The following is an 18,676-nucleotide window of genomic DNA, read 5'->3' on the forward strand; positions in this document are numbered from 1 at the left end:
GAAAAGTTCTAGGCGTATACCTGCATGTGTGTTTACTTTCTTTTAGAAATGTTTTTGTGTGCATGTTTTCTTTTTACCATTTATTAATTATCAGTAAGTTATATGCAATTTTCTTTCCAAAATTTTATTATTCTTTTAAGTATTTTTTATGATTATAAAAGCAATTAGATAATTACTGATAGATTTATGTCTATCCAGTTTTTTTCCCCAGGGAATAATATACTTAATAAAGGGAGGCCGATCATTGCTTTATATAATATGTTATAAATCTGCTTCTCTTCTTAATGTGTTTCCTGTCATTAGCTGCTTTTCTACCTAGTCACCTTAATGCTTAATGACTCATGTGGCTGTGCCATCATTTATCAGTTCCCCATTGTTAAATATTTATATCGCCTCTAATTTTTCATAATTAAAAACAGTCCTTCAGGGGGTGCCTGCGTGGCTCAGTGGGTTAAGCCTCTGCCTTTGGCTCAGGTCATGATCTCAGGGTCCTGGGATCAAGCCCCACATCAGGCTCTCTGCTCAGCAGGGAGCCTGCTTCCTCCTCTCTCTCTCTCTGCCTGCCTCTCCGCCTACTTGTGATCTCTCTCTGTCAAATAAATAAATAAAATAAAATCTTTAAAAAAAAAAACAGTCCTTCAATGCACATCCCTTTAAAACCTAACTTTAGCAGATTTGCAGATTTTCAAATTGCAAATCAAAAGATATACTGATTTACTTTCTTGCTACTAAAGTGTGCAAATTCAGTCCTCGCCAATAATAGGAATTATCATTTAAAAAGTATTTCTAGGGGTGCCTGGGTGGCTCAGTGGATTAAAGCCCTGCCTTCAGCTCAGGTTATGATCTCAGGGGCCTGGGATCGAGCCCCACATCGGGCTTTCTGCTCAACGGGGAGCCTGCTTCTTCCTCTCTCTCTGCCTGCCTCTCTGCCTACTTGTAATTTCTGTCAAATAAATAAATAAATAAAAATCTTAAAAAAAAATAAGAAGTATTTCTAAATTGCTCAGTGAGAAAGAGTATGTTATTATTTTTACTTGCATTATTTTTGGTTTCCAGTGAGTTTAAACAGTTTTTATATATCAAGCATTTGTATTTCTTTTTATACATGCAACTTTTTGTGTTTTTTGTCTATTTTAGTACTTATCTTTTTTCTTTTTGACATATGAGAAAATAATTTCCCCAGCCTACCATTTGTTTCTAGTGAGTTTTTAACTTTTATCTTAACAATTAGAAGTTTTGATTTTTAAAAATTTGCTCCCAAATCTATAAACTTTTTCCTTTGTTCTCTGCTTTTGTCATCAGATGTTTTTAAAAGTCTTTCCTACCTAAATATTTATGTTTCTACATGTAGATATCTAATCCATTTGGGATTTATTTGGTATATGTTTGAGATAGAAATCTAATTTAAAAAATGAGTTTCCAGTTTCTTCATCATTTATTGCATAATCTAGACCTTCTCCCCTGAATTAAAATGCCATATCCTATGTAAAATTATTACATGTACTTGGACCTGTTCACAGATAAATCTCTCTATTTCTTTGTCATGCCACATATTATAACAGTTGTATAATATGACTTCATATGCAATAATGTAAACCCTCTCACATTTTCTTATTCCTCAAATGTTTTTGATTAGTTTCTCATTTTTTCAAATGGAATTTAGAATTCTTTTTCCATTGATTCAACAAATACTCACTGAGTGGATATTTTGTGGTAGGTTTTGTGCATCATGTTGGGATTGTTGTAGAAACTAAAACAAACAGTCCCTGCTAGTTTGGTGCTGAAATTTCAGTTCCAAAGAATCAACTTGAAATTCTGGTGAAGATTGTTAGTCTTACGAAATAACTTGGATGAGAATGGAATTTTCATAGTTTTCAGTTTTTCTTTATAGATAATTTTTAAGTCCTTCAGATTTTTATTTAAGACTTTATGTCTTAGGAATGTTTGGAAAACACATAAAAATATATTTAAGTCCTTCAGATTTTTATTTAAGACTTTATGTCTTAGGATTGTTGGAAAATACACACACACACACACACACACACACACACACACACATATATATACATATATATATTTGGTATTTATAATGTCTCTTATTAAATTATATCAATTGTTATATTCATGAGATCCTTATTATTGATGGACATCTAGGCGCTTTCCACAGTTTGGCTATTGTGGACATTGCTGCTATAAACATTCGGGTGCACGTGCCCCTTCGGAGCACCACGTTTGTATCTTTAGGATATATACCCAGGAGTGCAATTGCTGGGTCGTAGGGTAGCTCTATTTTCAGTTTTTTGAGGAACCTCCACACTGTTTTCCAGAGTGGTTGCACCAGCTTGCATTCCCACCAGCAGTGTAGGAGGGTTCCCCTCTCTCCGCATCCTCGCCAGCATCTGTCATTTCTTGACTTGTTAATTTTAGCCATTCTGACTGGTGTGAGGTGGTATCTCATTGTGGTTTTGATTTGTATTTCCCTGATGCTGAGTGATGTGGAGCATTTTTTCATGTGTCTGTTGGCCATCTGGATGTCTTCCTTGCAGAAATGTCTGTTCATGTCCTCTGCCCATTTCTTGACTGGATTATTTGTTCTTTGGGTATTGAGTTTGATAAGCTCTTTATAGATTTTGGACTTGCCATTTGCGACGACGTGGATGGAACTAGAGGGTATCATGCTTAGCGAAATAAGTCAATCGGAGAAATATAACTATCATATGATCTCTTTGATATGAGGAAGTGGAGATGCAAGGTGGGGGGGTTTGGGGGGAGGTAGGAAAAGAAAAAATGAAAAGATGGGATTGGGAGGGAGACAAACCATAAAAGACTCAATCTCAAGAAACAGACTGAGGGTTGCGGGGGGGAAGGGGGACGGGAGAGGGTGGTGGGGAAATGGACATTGGGGAGGGTATGTGCTATGATGAGTGCTGTGAAATGTGTAAACCAGACGATTCACAGACCTGTACCCCTGGGGATAAAAATACATTATATGTTTATTAAAATAAAAAATTAAAAAAAAAATTAGAAGTCATGAGATCCTTATTATTATGCTTGGTATAAAGGAATTTATTTTCTTAGTATTATTATTTTTTTAAACTTCTATCCATTATACTCTTGATTCACATAAATTTATTGTATGGATAGTCATATTCTATGCTGATAATAATAATTTTCACTCTTTTAAAAGTGAAATCTTTTTTAAAAGATTTTATTTATTTGAGAGAGAGAGAGAGAGAGAGCATGAGAGGGGAGAAGGTCAGAGGGAGAAACAGACTCCCCATGGAGCTGGGAGCCTGATGTAGGACTCGAACTGGGTACTCAGGGATCATGACCTGAGCCGAAGGCAGTCGCTCAACCACCTGAGCCACCCAGGCAGTCTAATTTTCACTTCTTTTTGATAATCATACATCGATCATTTCTCTTGAGTTGTATCAGCTAAAAGTTCTGGAAAAATGTTAAATTGTTCTAATAACCAGTATTCTCTTGTTTGTGTTTGCCTGAACCTAAAGGTAATGCTTCTAGAGTTTTATTACTTACTTTATTAGTATTAATTAATTAGGTGCTGATTGTTGTCTTGAGGGAGAATTTCTTTCTTATGTTAATGTAGCACTTTTATATTCAAGTATGTTTAGAATGTATCAATGCCTTGTAATTGCAGCTTTGATTGACGTTTTATCAGATTTCTTTACGGTTGTTTCTTGAGATAATCATAGATTCTTCTACAGTCTATTGGTACTCTATTAATTTCTCAATATTGAGAAATCTTAACTTCTTAATATTTCTCAAATAATGTCTAGTATTCCTGAGACAAAGACATAAGATATATTTAAAACAAGTTGAGATGATGATGATGGTGATGATTTTGCTGACCGTACACCATAGAAAATCATGTAACTTTAGAAATTCTTCAGCTAATTGTGTACCTTTATCAGAAGAAACAACTGTGCTTTGGACTTAGAAATGTAGTTTTTAAAGTAGCCTTGTAATTGCAAGCCTGAACAAAGTTTCTCTTTTCACCTGAATTTTCTTTCATGATCTGTATATCAGGCAGACTTCCCTTTTTCTAGAAGCATCTGGCCCCGTCCAAGGTATGTGGGTAGAACAGAAATGATGAAAGGATTTAGACTCATCTACAGTGATTTGAGCTTTGGTATGGAGGGTCCTTATGGAAGACCAGCTATGGCTCCCAGCAGGTCTTTTCAGTTTTCTTAAATTTTCTCCAGGAGGCTGATCCGAATTGAGACTCAAGATTATTCCCACCGGGAAAGCAATCACTTGTGTATCTAACTTGACCCTCTCTACCCAAATAGTCTTCTGAACTCACACTGTTCTGACCTGCATCCCCCTGAGTAGATGCTGCCCATGGCGGTGGCAGGATATGGACCAGGAAAATTGCCAAAGGAATCTCTAGCCTCTGTCAGGTGACTCCTCAGACTCAGATCATATAAACAGAGATGTTAGCACTGGAGGGGGCCTTCAAGATCACCTTGCCCCCACTTGGTTTGTCAGTAGGGAAAATGTCCAGAGAAAGGAAGAGACTACGGTGACATAGATAGTATAGGTAATAGTATAGGAACTTGGGTTTCAAGTATGGGAACTTGGGTTTCATGACTCTGAATTTCACTGTTGCACTAGCTTAAAAATAGATATTCAGGCTTCTGTTATCTAAGTGAAACATTAAGTGAATTGCATCTTGGTTTGTGTCATAAAATATGTAATAAACATGTAGTAATAAAAACAATAAACATGTAATAAACAATATAATGAAACGTAATCAAATTTTCAGATAAATTTATGTTAATCCTTATGACATTCGAGGCTCAGTCGGCTTCCGCTATTCTATTTGGTGGCAAATTGGGAAATTTCTTTAGTCCCAGAATAGTCCAAACCATGAAGTATGCAAAGCTTTCACATTTCAAGAATAGAGGACTTTGTTATTCCTAGTCATTTATAGGGATGATTTTTGTAAAGGACTCTGTTTCAGAGACCAAGCTTGTTACCATCGTTTTCCTTCTTTAAAAAAAAAAAAAATCAGATGTTATCTGTAAGTGGTTCCATTGTAAATATTAGAGAACATGCTGCTTCAAACAGATTAGGGAAAATACTGTTGAGGGGAGGGTTGGAGTGCTGACTTTGTCCTTGAATGTTGACAGTTCCATGTTATGGTGAGATTTATATTGGTTTGCTATTTGCAGATGATCCTATAATATTGACATTTTTCTCTACCAAAAATAAACTACATTTTTTTTCTATGAATATGAACTCTCCCAGAGTAGCACTACTGATGTCTTTGTGGAATAGCCATTACTGTTCAAAGAGATTATGTCATCTTTTGGTTGAAGCAAGATGAAACTAACTAATTCAGTACTGACATATGTAAAATAGATGCCTGAATCAGATTAAGACACATTTTACCTATTTTGTTAAAAACTGCAGCTGAATAACCACTCACCATGTAGGTCTGTTGTGAAAGAGATGGCAGGTTATGGGAAAAATATACTAGCTAGACAGTGGCAGGGAGTGTATTTCAGATTACTCAAGAGGAAGAACACTTAGGTACAGCTGTACATTTCTAATTCTAAAAACTCTGTGTACAGCTCAACTGCCAAAATATTTCATGTATGTCATGATAATCAACTGAAAATATTTCATAAACCCTGCTATGTAGCTACAGTAGTGCTATGTAGATTGTTATTATGTAGGTCATTAGTAATGAACACACCATTCTAGAAACCACAGCTTTGCTCTATGGTCACTATTCACTTTTCAGTCAAAATACCCTATACATAAACTCATCTCCTAATGACTTTTCCTAGAATCAAAAATCTAATCTTATTTCAAAGCTCTAAGATATTGAAAGTGATGTCAAGTGTTTTACATATGGTGTGGCCCTCTGTGTAGGCCCATTTTAAATCCTCCTCTAAAAATGAGAATCCTTATGTTGAAATTGTGGGGCCATTTGATGAAAGGGAAATGAAATCTAATTTCTTTGTTTTTCCTCTTTTCAGGAAGTCACTAAATCGGTCCAGCCTCTCTTACTGGGAAGAATCATAGCTTCCTACGATCCAGATAACAAGGAGGAACGCTCTATCGCGATTTACCTAGCTATAGGCTTATGCCTTCTCTTTGTCATGAGGACGCTGCTCCTGCACCCCGCCATTTTTGGCCTTCATCGTATTGGAATGCAGATGAGGATAGCTATGTTTAGCTTGATTTATAAGAAGGTAATGCTTTCTTGCACAGTCTCCGTGTTTTAAATGTCTTAAACATCATGTTGATATACATATGGGATAAACACAAGTCAGTTTTGTATGCTTGTGAAGTAAATGGTGGCAATAATTAATGTTTCTACTTGGTAATTAATTCAGTTCATTTCAGCTAATAATTATTGATCATCTTCTATAAATTACCTGTATTATGGATTTCATTTTTAAAAACTAGTCATGTCATCATTTTTTGGAATCTTTGGCTCCTTATTTAAATAATACTTACTGTCTGCATTAAAGTCATTGACAAAATATTATCTTGTGGTAAAATGCCATGTATCGTTACGTTCAATAATGAGTATAGTATGCAATTGTTAGTGATAATCCAAGCACTAACAGTATCTACCTTAATTAGTTGTGATACTCATCCACTATTTTATTTTGAGTTAGATTTTTATCATCCTGTGAGTCCTGTAAATTAAAAATTTTTGCAACAACACATGCATGGCAACCCTAAGATCCCTTTCTGCTTTTCTGTATACATTTTGCAGTCAGAAGGCCAAGTTGCTGAAGCTTGATTTAGGTGAATGCAGATTAGACCTACCTATCTTAGAAAAACAAATTAAGGTCATTTCAGTGACATGTGTTTTCTCGACTATGTGTGACTGCTTGGCTCTACCAAGTCACTATAGAAAGCTCTTTTGGTTGAATCATTTGGATATTGCTTTTCCCTTCTTTTCTTTTTCTTCCCCCCAATGTGAAAACTTTATATACTTGGCTTATAAGGGACATGGATCTGAAATTACCTAGCAAATAACCCATAACACTTCCATAATTTAAATGCAAGGTCAGGTGTACTGTAAAACCTTGATAGTCATACTTTATTGTTCAAAACAGCCTTTTATGGAGGCATAAGAAAAAAATGGAGTCCACAGTTTAATCAGATCACCTCAGCTACAATCTCCTCAGTTCACAAGTACCAGGAAAACATATGTAATTAATCAACAAAAATTTTATTTTGATCCAGAAATTTTAGGTAAGTGAATAAATTATTAGGTATTACTTGGGAGGTAGAATTGCATGCATGAATATTAAAAGAAGTTCAATTCAGTCTAAAAAATATTTATAAAAAGTGCTTATTATCATCATAATAAGTGATAGCTAACGACATACATGACAAGCTTCTAAGTGAACTAGGTGTATTATTTCATTTATCTCCTCCAAAACTCTCTATGGTAGGAACTATTATCCCTGTTTTATGCATAAAATATTTTAAGAAACTAAGACCTAAAAAGTATAGAGAATTGTGCAAAAACTTCAAAATTTCTGAAATGGGTAAATCAGTCCTTGATGTGGAGGATTTTCCAAATATTAGAGCGGAAAAGCACTGGAATAATATAGCAAGGCAAATTGTGTTATATAGGAGGAGAGAGGTATAAAGTACTCTGGGCTAAGCGGGAGGAGAGATCAAAGAAGGAGCAGGTTAGTTTATAAATAAGTCCATATATAACATTGAGCACAAATACAGCAATATATGTGCTTTCAGATCCAGAACACATTCAGGAAAGTTTTGAAGCTGTTTTATCTGTCCTTCTTTCTGTGTTATTACCTGGTTTATTTACCCCTCTGGGCACACTTATTGGCCTGCCTTGGCATCATCACCAGAAAATGCAGTTGTATCTTCATGTGGCTGTGTTTGGGTCCCTAAAGTGAGCCTAAAGTTAACTGGCTCCATATCTGACCAGCTCCATCCACATGGCAGGCAGCTACTCACTCTAATAGTATCCCAGATTTTGTCCCACAATGCTGTTTTGCTTTGTTCTAAAGTCTGCAGCTATGATACATTCAAATTATATTTAAAATAATGAACCTAAATATATAAATGTCAAATCACTGTGTTGTACACCTGAAACTAAGACCAGATTGTATGTCAACTATACCTCAATTAAAAATTAAGAAATACAAGAAAATAATGAATCTAAATACAAACTAAATTATCTTTACCTGTGAATTTACCTGTGACTAGAAGATAGAGATAATTAAATGAACAAATGTTTACTGAGGTGCTTACTCTGCACATAGCTCCCTGGTAAGCCCTCTGGAGAACTCAGAATCACCTGAGACAGACAGTCTGTTACTGAATCATGTGTAATCCAGCTCTATAGAATTTTCCCTGTCATCTGTTCTAATAGTGTTTTGAAATTAACTGCTTGGATTCCTTCTTCATCTGTGCTTACCTAAATGCTAGTCATTATTCCACACCCATCTTAAATTCCACCTCCTCAATAAAATCCAGATTTTCATAACCAGGTATGTGGACCTTCTTTTAACCACCCTATTAATATATACTCATTTATATAAGTTTATGTATATAAAAATAAATTAACTCATTCATTGTATCATATGTGTGTACTAGGTTACCTTAAGGCAACCTATTCATATCTTTGTCTTCTCTTTGTCATGATCACCTAACTCCCCATTTTCCCTTTAGACTTTAAAGCTGTCAAGCCGAGTTCTGGATAAAATAAGTATTGGACAACTTGTTAGTCTCCTTTCCAACAACCTGAACAAATTTGATGAAGTACGTACCTACTGATTTAATCTTTTCTGCATTATTGTTATAATGCCCAAGGGTTTTCCTGGGTCAGTTAACAGTGATATGGGGTTAAGTTATACACATCCCTACCTTGTCCATTTCTGCCATCGATGGTTGTGTAGCAGAGCACCATTCTGGGGTTTCATAGTACCTCCCAATGCAAAGACATCTTAGCTCACTGTGTATTTAATGAAGTTTTTCAAAATTCAAGTTTTATCAGATCTTGTTTCCTTTTAATAGTTTAAATCAGTTATTTACTTTGGCTGAATATGATACTCTGAACAATTCTTGTTCAGTGCTCTCTTATTACACAAATAAATGCAAGGTCTTTGAGGACAGACCGTGTAGTGTGTTTTATTTATCTTAGCATTCTCAGTATTTTACAGATTGTTAAACCCACAACAGGTGCTAAATAAGTTACTATTAAATTAAGCATGCATTTATTCTTAATATTTTGTCAGGTGATAGAGTTGATATACTGAGAGCCTTTGGAAACCCCTTTAATCTTCCGTGTTTACACCATGGCTCTTGTGTTAGTCAAATAGAAGTATGTAAGTTATGAAAAATAAATCCCTGACATGATACTTAAGATAGTTCATCTTAAGCCCATTGAATAAAAATACACTGAAAAATGCAATGACTCGAAATTTGTTCTTTGGGAAATCCTAGTCTATTTGTAGAATGTTTAAGCACATTGCTGTGTGCTCCACGGAATGAATGCCTTGATGTTAGCATTTTGGGAACCATGATGTGTTTGATTGTCTAAGTTCTCTGTGCTCACTTTCTCTCATCTAGGCTTGTTTGTCTGTCCATCACTGGTTTTCACTGTGATTTTATTTTCCAGGGACTTGCATTGGCACATTTTGTGTGGATTGCTCCTTTACAAGTGACGCTCTTGATGGGGCTGCTCTGGGATTTGTTACAAGCCTCCGCCTTCTGTGGTCTTGCTTTCCTCATAGTCCTCGCCCTTTTTCAAGCCGGGTTGGGGAGAATGATGATGAAGTACAGGTAGCAGCACTCTAGTTACATAGCTTGGAAGGGTTTTAAATTAGATTTTCACAAAGTCTACTGTAGTAAATCCAGGACCACTCTACTGAACCGGGATCTACTTACTGGGTGTCACTGAAAAGGAATTATTTTAATGGTGTAAATAATACTCCCTATATCAACAGGGCATTTTTTTGGTTTATCCGCCTGTAGAATTTCTTTTTAAATATGTGAAGATTCAGTTCATCTGTATAGATCATAAGGTTTAGGTAGAAGGGATAATGCGTGTATGTGTATGGGAGGGAATGCATATATTTTGGATGGAGTTTCATAAGTTTTTCCTACTCTGATTCATCACACCAGAACCTTTGTTACTTTTTATTACAGAATGAGTCAGTGATACCAGTCCCAGTGTATGATAAAGGACTTCTAGAGTTTGTCAGCTAGAAGATGATAGAATGTATACTATACATTCTATATATATAATTTTGGAGTCTGTTAGCTCTTGGCTTGAATTCCAAGTCACTTTGCCTCACTGAGTCTCTGGTTTTTCATCTTTAAAATGGAGATAACCACTTTTCGTGGAGCACCATGAAGTGTCCTACACTGGGACAGTCTATGGAATGTGTCCAATAGTGTCTGGTACATAGAGGGCATTTACTAAAAGATAGCTATTATTTTTGTTATTATCTATCGGATAGTAAAATAAATGTCCACCTGTTTAATAAGAAGTGTGGCCTTTAAAAAAAAAAACTTTTGTAGTTCTTAGTGACAATTTGACTTGGTTTTACTAAGTATTTGATTGATATACAGGGATCAGAGAGCTGGAAAGATCAACGAAAGACTCGTGATCACCTCAGAAATGATTGAAAATATCCAATCTGTTAAGGCATATTGCTGGGAGGAAGCAATGGAAAAAATGATTGAAAGCATAAGACAGTAAGTCCTTCTGATAATTTCAATATCATTAGTCAGTTAATGTTTAATATTCTAAAAATGAATATGTCATGGTAGACTTACTTCCAGTTCATATCTGAAGTTTCTATCAATTGTTTTAAGTTACATCAATATTGATGCATCAGTATTAAGTGGCATAAAGTCATTTTCATGGGATGTACTTTTATGTAGTTGGTAAAGTGTGTTATTTTTCATTACAAGGATATTTATGCCTTATAGAAGAATCTCCTATGTGTGTTTCTAGCTGCCTATTATACTTGCTTGACTAAAATAATGATCACGATGCTGGAGGGTGATTGAAACCTTGAATGAAACTACCAGAGTCATAACTGTGTAATTCTGAACCAAATAAGAGGTTTTCTGTTACTCCATTTCACTTAACTTCTGTTACGGCTCATGAAAAATGAAAGAAACCCTTCTCTTCGGTTAAAATATCATATCATTGTTCTTCCTTAACCTAAGAGTAATAATGCAGGTAATATCCATAAATTGTGTTTCTAAAAACCTCATAATTGAGAGGTCAGCTGAAGCAAGAAAGCCATCACTTGGGATAGAATCAGTACTTGGCACCTGTCTCTAGTCTTGTTTCACCTCAGATATCCTCTCTTTCACTGATCAGTAAAGATTATATCCAGCAAAAAAGTACAGCCCAGATTGAGATATGATTCCTGTGACAGTTTGGGGCACAATATAAATTAGGACATTTCTGTAGCCGTGAGACCATTTTTTTCTTCAATGTCCACGTTCTACAAACTGCAGTCGAAAAGGATTCTAGGAGACTGAGTGATAGACGTACTACTGTTGAAGACCAGATAATTTCAGGTCCTATAGCACATGAGAGTTTCACAGGGAAAAAGTGTACAAGCAGAGTACCTCTTGGATGGTGTGAATATGGTTATGAGGAATTGGGGCTGCTGATTCTGGTAGAAAGTGCTAACTGAGCTGCAGGTGTGTGATTGGAACAACAAAAGAAATGCTGAAATATTAAGTCCTTTGCCATGTAAATAGAAAGAGTGAAAGAGTAAATATTTCCCAAACATCATTGGTCACCTGTTTTTATTATGCCTTTCAAGACAAATCCAGGAAAGGAATTGTATTTTCTTTCCAGAAACATCCTTAAAGATCTTAGGGAATTGTTTAGTCAGTTGAAGTTGTTTCTCTTATTAATAGTGAGTTCTCCATCATACTTGCCCCCCTTGGTTACTTCTGTGCCTGTAAGCATAGGCATACCAAGAAGGGGATGAGGAGTTGATCAGAAGATCTGGTTGTCTCGGACCTGAAGTTAAACTCCTGGTCATTCTAGGTGCTGACTTTTCTTGACTTTGATTTTTTTTTTTCTTCTTCAAAAGATGAAATTCATCCTTTCTATTTCATATTTCTGTCTGACCAATTCTAATACCAAATGGTTGGTTGTAACGTGTATGATCTGGTTCCTTAATCTGGCATGAAATTGTTACCCAAAAAGGCTGTGAAGTGCTGACGTAAATATGGGAAAACAAGAGTTGCTTCTACTCAAAAAAATAAAAGGTGATATTCTGGAAGAAATTGCCAGGATATGCTTCAAAGGGGTGATTACCTCAGCCTGGGCCCCTATTGAACTGGGCAGAGACTATGTAAAACTCCCTGGCAATCTACTCCTTTACTGCTCTTCTGTAATAAAGTCACTTTCAAGTTCTTTTTTTTTTAAATAAGAAACTGATAAAATATTTTTATGACTCATAAAGTACAAGTGATTTTATTATGGAGAATACTGCTTTCTATAAGTGATCCCCATAAATGTTCTTGAGTCCATTATTCTTTTCTTGTCATACCACTTCTTCCATTTTCCTCAGTGGTTTCTAACACATTTCAACAACAATTCTCACAAATTTGTGAACATTTTGGTGAACAGGGTTTTCTAGCATTTTATTAACATCAGCCTAGCCAATATTATTCTTTTTTTTTCTGTTGAAGATTAAGGATTCTAAGTATAGATTCTTAGTGCCAGGCCCTCTGCTGTGCTCTCACTTATCATGGCAACGACTCTGCCTGGGAGATGGTGTGTTTCTCTTCTACACATGTGGATGTATGTAAGATGGTGTAGCTATCACTGGCAGAACCAGGAGTCAAACCCCAATGAGATTCCAAAATCCCAGTCTGCCTTCAGTGCCAAATGATTGAACTAAGTAAGCCTCAGACCACGTTAGAATGTGAATCACTGTCTAGGTTGGGCACATGGAACTTAATTTTCTTTATCAGAGTGCTCAGGATTAGTCTTTTTTTCAGACTAAGAAAAGAAAAAAGAAAAAAAAAATTTTTTTCCCCCTGAATTCTACCACTTGAGAATGAGAACTTCTCTGAATTTTACAAATGCATGAAACTAGCCCCCAGATGCCAGGCACAGCTCTTGTGTTGCTCTTTCGCCGCAGAACCCTCTGTTTCTCTGTTCCCGGCTGCCTTTCCCCCAGCAAGAGCTGAAGAGGAGGATCACAACTGACTTTAATTTTTCTGGTCCTGGCAGAGTGGGGTGGAGGTTGAAGGCAGCTTTTTTCTCTTATTACCAGCATCGGCACTCCCTGTTTTCTGTCTGCTAGAGTACTGAATCCTCTTTGATATGTTAGAAAAAAAAAATAGTTCACATTTGCAGTTCAGACTAGAAGATCAGAAGTAAAAAATGATTGTTGCAGGGGCACCTGGCTGGCTCAGTCGGTGGAGTGTGTAATTCTTGATGCTGGGGTTGTGGGTTTGAGCCCCAGGATGGGTGTAGAGATTACTTAGAAATCAAATCTTTAAAAAGATGATTTTTGCAAGTAATTATACTAAAGTGAGAGACAGAGAGGATACAGTAGCTATTCTTTTCTAGCTTTTCAAAAGCTACCTGCAACAGAATCGCTTGGGTTCTAGTTTAAAACATGGATTCTGGAAGCCTATTGAAGACTTAGTCAGTATCTCTCAGTGGTGGGCCTGAGGCTGTATTTTAATAAGTTTCTCAGGTGATTTTCAGCCATGCTAAGGTTTGAGAAACCACACCTTTGTTGCTTAGATGTTGTTTTCAGTGTTCCCCAAAGCCAAGCTAGAATTTCTAAAATGTTAAGAATCCATTAGGAAATCACAAAGGAAAAATCACATTTTCCTTTATAACTCTTACAATGTTGTCCTCATTTCCACACTTAACTGCTTGAAACACCAACCAACAAATAAAAAATTGGGATCAAAGTCTTACTAATCTTACAAACTAATAATGAAGTGATTGAGGATATTAACATATTAACATTAACACACTAACATATTATCCTAACAATAGAAATAATAATTGAGATTATGAATTATAATTTAAAAATAATATTTACAGATATGATGTCCAAGACACTGTTGCATTCATTACCATCCCTCTCTCAGAGAAGGTAACTGAGGCCCAAGGAGATTAAATAACTTGCCCCAAATCACACAGCTCATATAGGGTGGTGCTAGGATCAGAACACAGACAGAAAGCCTTGAGAGCTTCTGGTCAGGTTTTTACATTCCAAGATGTCTGGTATTTGAAAAGTTAATAAGAATCCCAAATTTTATATATATTTTTTTTTATAGAACAGAACTGAAACTGACCCGGAAGGCAGCCTATGTGAGATACTTCAATAGCTCAGCCTTCTTCTTCTCAGGGTTCTTTGTGGTATTTTTATCTGTGCTTCCCTATGCACTGATCAAAACAATCGTCCTCCGAAAAATATTCACAACCATCTCATTCTGCATCGTTTTGCGCATGGCAGTCACTCGGCAATTCCCCTGGGCTGTACAAACATGGTATGACTCTCTTGGAGCAATAAACAAAATACAGGTAATGTACTTAACTGGGCATCATATGCAATGATTTTAGAACAGTGTTGAAATTTCATAGCAAGCAAACTCTCTGGAAATGAAGTCTTGGTCTTGGGCTGGTTTGATGCACAGGATTTCCTATCTTGGTATCTATGTGTGGTCTAATGAGCCCTTGTGATGAAGCCCAGTGAAATAAATGAAGGCCTGTGAGATTTTCTTAAATCAAAGAAGTTGAAGAAAATATTATTTCTGTATTCTGGAGAATTTTATTTAAGTAATCAACCAATAGATCAGTTCTAATGAACTTGGCGAATGTGCAAAAAATTGACCAGGAAGTTATAAAATATTCCAGCTAAAACTGAGAATATTCACCTTAAACTTTTAAAAAAATTTTCAACATACTTTCCAGAATGTCAGATAGATGAGAGTGGCATTTTATGTCACACGCTGGCAATGCTGATGTAGCTGGTAGCTTGGAAGAGAAGTTCTAAAGCCTTCAGGTGATTATACCCAGTATATGTAAAGCTAATTGAATCACCAGCATGAATTACTGTGTGGCTATAATTTTTATAATTAATGTGCAGATCAAAAATGTATTATTATACTTTTTTGATATTCATTTAAATATTTAACCAGAAAAGAAATTGCTGTGATAGAAGGAAAAATGAGGGTGCAGCATGAGCCACTTTTAGGTCATTCTGCCATTATGTAATCTTGGCCAGACTTTGCCAGTGGTTGGTTGCCCATGGATCTAATTTTGGCCTTGAAACTGTTTCTACTTGATCTTTAAATTAAAAACAAACAAACAACCCATTTGCATTAGTTGCGAACATTTAAAAGTTGGGGGATGTTACATATACAATAAATCGTATCTTCAGCCTCTTTTGAAGAATTGGAGTATGTAGGAACTGGGTCCTCTTTCCTTATAAGCTGTGGCAACTCCTCCCTCAAAGGGGGACTGCCCTCTCCAGTTGTACACAGTCTCTACTCAGGCACCTTCCTTAAGTTTATCTTCTTAAAAATATGTGAGTTTGAGATCTCTGAGTTAGACTAATTGGAGAATGTAGCTCAGAACCATAGCAGCTCTTGGACTAATCTTATTTCGTCTGTTAACCCTTCTCAACTGAGAGAGAGAGAGAGAAGAGAGAGAGAACATGAACATACAGACTCAAAGAGAGAACATCACAAAGATAGGGAGAGTCAGTGAACAGGAACACTGGCAGAGAAACCAAACGGGGAGAAGAAGAGAGAAACCAAAACAGAGATAGTGAGTGAGAGACTAGAGGAAAAAAAGCAAAAGTGAGGCAAGGAGCAGGCTGTCCTCTATACCTGCTGCAGTGAGGACTTCAGGATATAGGCACTTAATTCTCCCTGATGCTCCCACCTTTCCTCATAGAACCCTACCAATGTCTAATAAAGCCCTTCTTTTAGAGTCAAGGTTCTGATGCTTTAAAATCAGTTATATCGGATCTTCATACATTTATGGAACCCAGAGAAGTGATGCTATCGATGCTTCTAATAAGGAGGGTGCTGCAGATGTGAAAACGTTAGCTTTCTGTCTGTCCTAATGTTGAATTGAGGTACATTGGTGGGTAACTCAGGGAGGCCTTATAAATTTATCACCCAGGTTCATATGTAAGAATAGAAGGAACAGTCAGTTGTGTGTTACAATCTAATGTATGAAACCAGTTTTATAAAATAGCACATTTTTTAAAAGTGCCTTTCAAATGTGATAAATCCAAGTGCTTGGCAAATTAACTTTAGAGCATTGTGAACAATTATTTTATTAAGAAGTAATTTCTAGTATATTCAGTAATCTTCACAAAATCCAAATACAGGATACAGAACCATCAGAGTGTAAAATAGGTGCAATAAAGCAGTAATGCTATTCTAGTTCTACAATATGTTTTTGCCTTCTTTTTGTAAACAGGATTTCTTACAAAAGCAAGAGTATAAGACGTTGGAATATAACTTAACAACTACAGAAGTAGTGATGGAGAATGTAACAGCCTTCTGGGAGGAGGTCAGAATCCTTTGTTTAATTGTTTGCTCTAAATACTTCAGCATTTTCTCCTTTGTGAATCTGGTTTTCATCCTAATAGACAAGAAAGTTTGAATGATAATTGAACTGGTAGCTCCGGGAGGGGAGCTGCTACACTTACTTGATCAATTACAATTGGGAAGTGATGCCAACCTCATAGGTTTTGGAGCTTGGGAAGAGCAGGGCGTAATTCTAGCTCTGCCATTTCTTCTGTGTGTAATCAAGATCAAATTACTTGTGGAGAACTTGATTCTCCAGCCATAAAATGAAATATTAATATTTCCCTTGCAACCAGTGCCTGGTTTCTTGCAAGTTTGTTGTGAAGCATGAAGCGTGAAGTGCTCGGCAGAGTACCATGCACATAATAGTTCCTCAAGAAATGCTCCCTTCTGTGATGTCATGTTCCTGTCCAGTGTGTTTGCAACATAGTGGTCTACATAAAGATGTAGGAAAGACACATGCCTGTGTTGTTTTCTATTTTTACTTATTTCCATTCCCTCTTAAAAATTCTCTTGTATATCTCCAAGTTAGAAAAAATATTATCAAGGATATTCAGCATCTCAAGAAGCAATATTTGATGATTGAGAACACCTGTTGAGTTCCTATTATCATTTATATCTGTTGAGTAAAGATAGGAGTTATGAAACCACTGTCCTATTTCTACATTTTCCAAAATATCTGAAACTGGTTTTATTTATATAAGCAACTTGATAGCCAGGACTACAATTCACTTCATTTTTGAAGATACAGGTTAGAGAATAATTCTTTATTGCCTAGCAAAATTGTTTGTGGGAAAGTGTCATGTCAGAAAGGGATCAGATTGATTTTACTTCTTTGTTTTTAGGAGTTTCAAAGGCCCTTCTAGGCATGAGGGGAAAATAAGAAGTTTAACATTTTCCCTCCTAATTTCAGACAAAATTATTTCCCTGCTTACTGTGAAAATCTTCCATTTCCCCCTTCTTCCATCTTATAAAATAGGTAGCATGTTCGAAACCTTACTCTGTGCCAGGGCCTAGGATAAGTGCTTTAAACGTGTTGTCTCATTTAATTCACTTAACATTCCTGTGACCTAAGTAATTTACTGATAACAAAATGGAAGCTAAGAAAGGTTAAGGGTCCTGCTTCAGCTCACACACCTGTCAGAAACTGAAGCCAGAATTTGGACCCAGAAGTCATAGTCTACAAGCCATTCACCCGACTGTTGCCTCCCATCTGGCTACATCCTCGTCCTTCAGTCTTTATCACCTGCCAAACTCCAGATACTTCTTGATCACATTTGCTCAGGATAGTGGTGCTTGTTTGCAAATGTTACACTCTGAAATCTTGTTCCCAGCCCAGAATTTCCTAACCGTTCAGCTCTGTCTCTAAATCCCACCTGTACTGTAGTCTTTCAGGTTCAAGGTTTCTAGTTTCTTCAGTGCTCCCTTTGGCCCCTGCCTGTTTGAACATCTGCATATTCCAAGACCGGTCATTTCAGTTCTTCTACAACTCTCTCAATTCTCCTTTCCTTCCACTGAATCCTTTGCTGCAAAACATTACTTTATGGACCTTGGTGAAGTAGGTGTTGGGAAAAATAATACACCTCAGTCATTTGTAAGCTTTACACTGCTCTTGTTTCAACCTCAGTGGGGCCTGTAAACCTTCTTGGGAAATCTTTTCATTTGTCTTTAGTTAATTTTCTTTACCATTTCCCCAGAAGCTATTCCAGATTTTTACCACTTTCGTGAGTCCCTACTTCTCTCATGATCTGCATGGCCTTTCCTCCTACAAAACAGAAAGAAAGCAGAAGCCATTATCAGGTATGAATGCTTCTAGCTTCCTGTTCACCTTCGGAATTTTGTGTTCCTCTTTCCTTCATGTCTAGGAGAAAGACAGATGTTTCCCCCTGCCCCTGACTGAACTAATATGACCTTGCTTCATCTTCTTAGAACAGGAGGCCAGCAGTCCTCTCTCTAGAAGCTTTAATAAGTCCTTTTCCCATTCAAATATTTTCCAGTTAAAAAAAAAAAAAAGTCTTCTCTTGTTTTTGCCCACCCAGCTTCATCCTCCAAACCTTACCCCTCTCTCTGTCCCTGTGTTGCCACACCTGTTGTC

The 18,676-nt window shown here is 36.5% G+C and overlaps 1 protein-coding gene across 1 annotated transcript in view; it reads left to right on the forward strand.

Annotated features, from left to right (window-relative positions):
* CFTR (CF transmembrane conductance regulator) overlaps positions 1-18,676 on the forward strand; it is a gene marked incomplete at both ends in the record, with an annotated part of 166,451 nt that overhangs the window by 39,584 nt on the left and 108,191 nt on the right. Inside the window, 6 exons of the mRNA XM_080818680.1 lie at positions 6,009-6,224; positions 8,698-8,787; positions 9,647-9,810; positions 10,603-10,728; positions 14,314-14,560; positions 16,472-16,564. Coding sequence (XP_080674806.1) covers positions 6,009-6,224; positions 8,698-8,787; positions 9,647-9,810; positions 10,603-10,728; positions 14,314-14,560; positions 16,472-16,564 — 936 coding nt within the window. The remainder of the gene's footprint in view (positions 1-6,008; positions 6,225-8,697; positions 8,788-9,646; positions 9,811-10,602; positions 10,729-14,313; positions 14,561-16,471; positions 16,565-18,676) is intronic.

The sequence above is a fragment of the Martes martes genome (genome assembly GCF_963455335.1).
Source record: "Martes martes genome assembly, chromosome: 11".
NCBI lineage: Eukaryota > Metazoa > Chordata > Mammalia > Carnivora > Mustelidae > Martes > Martes martes.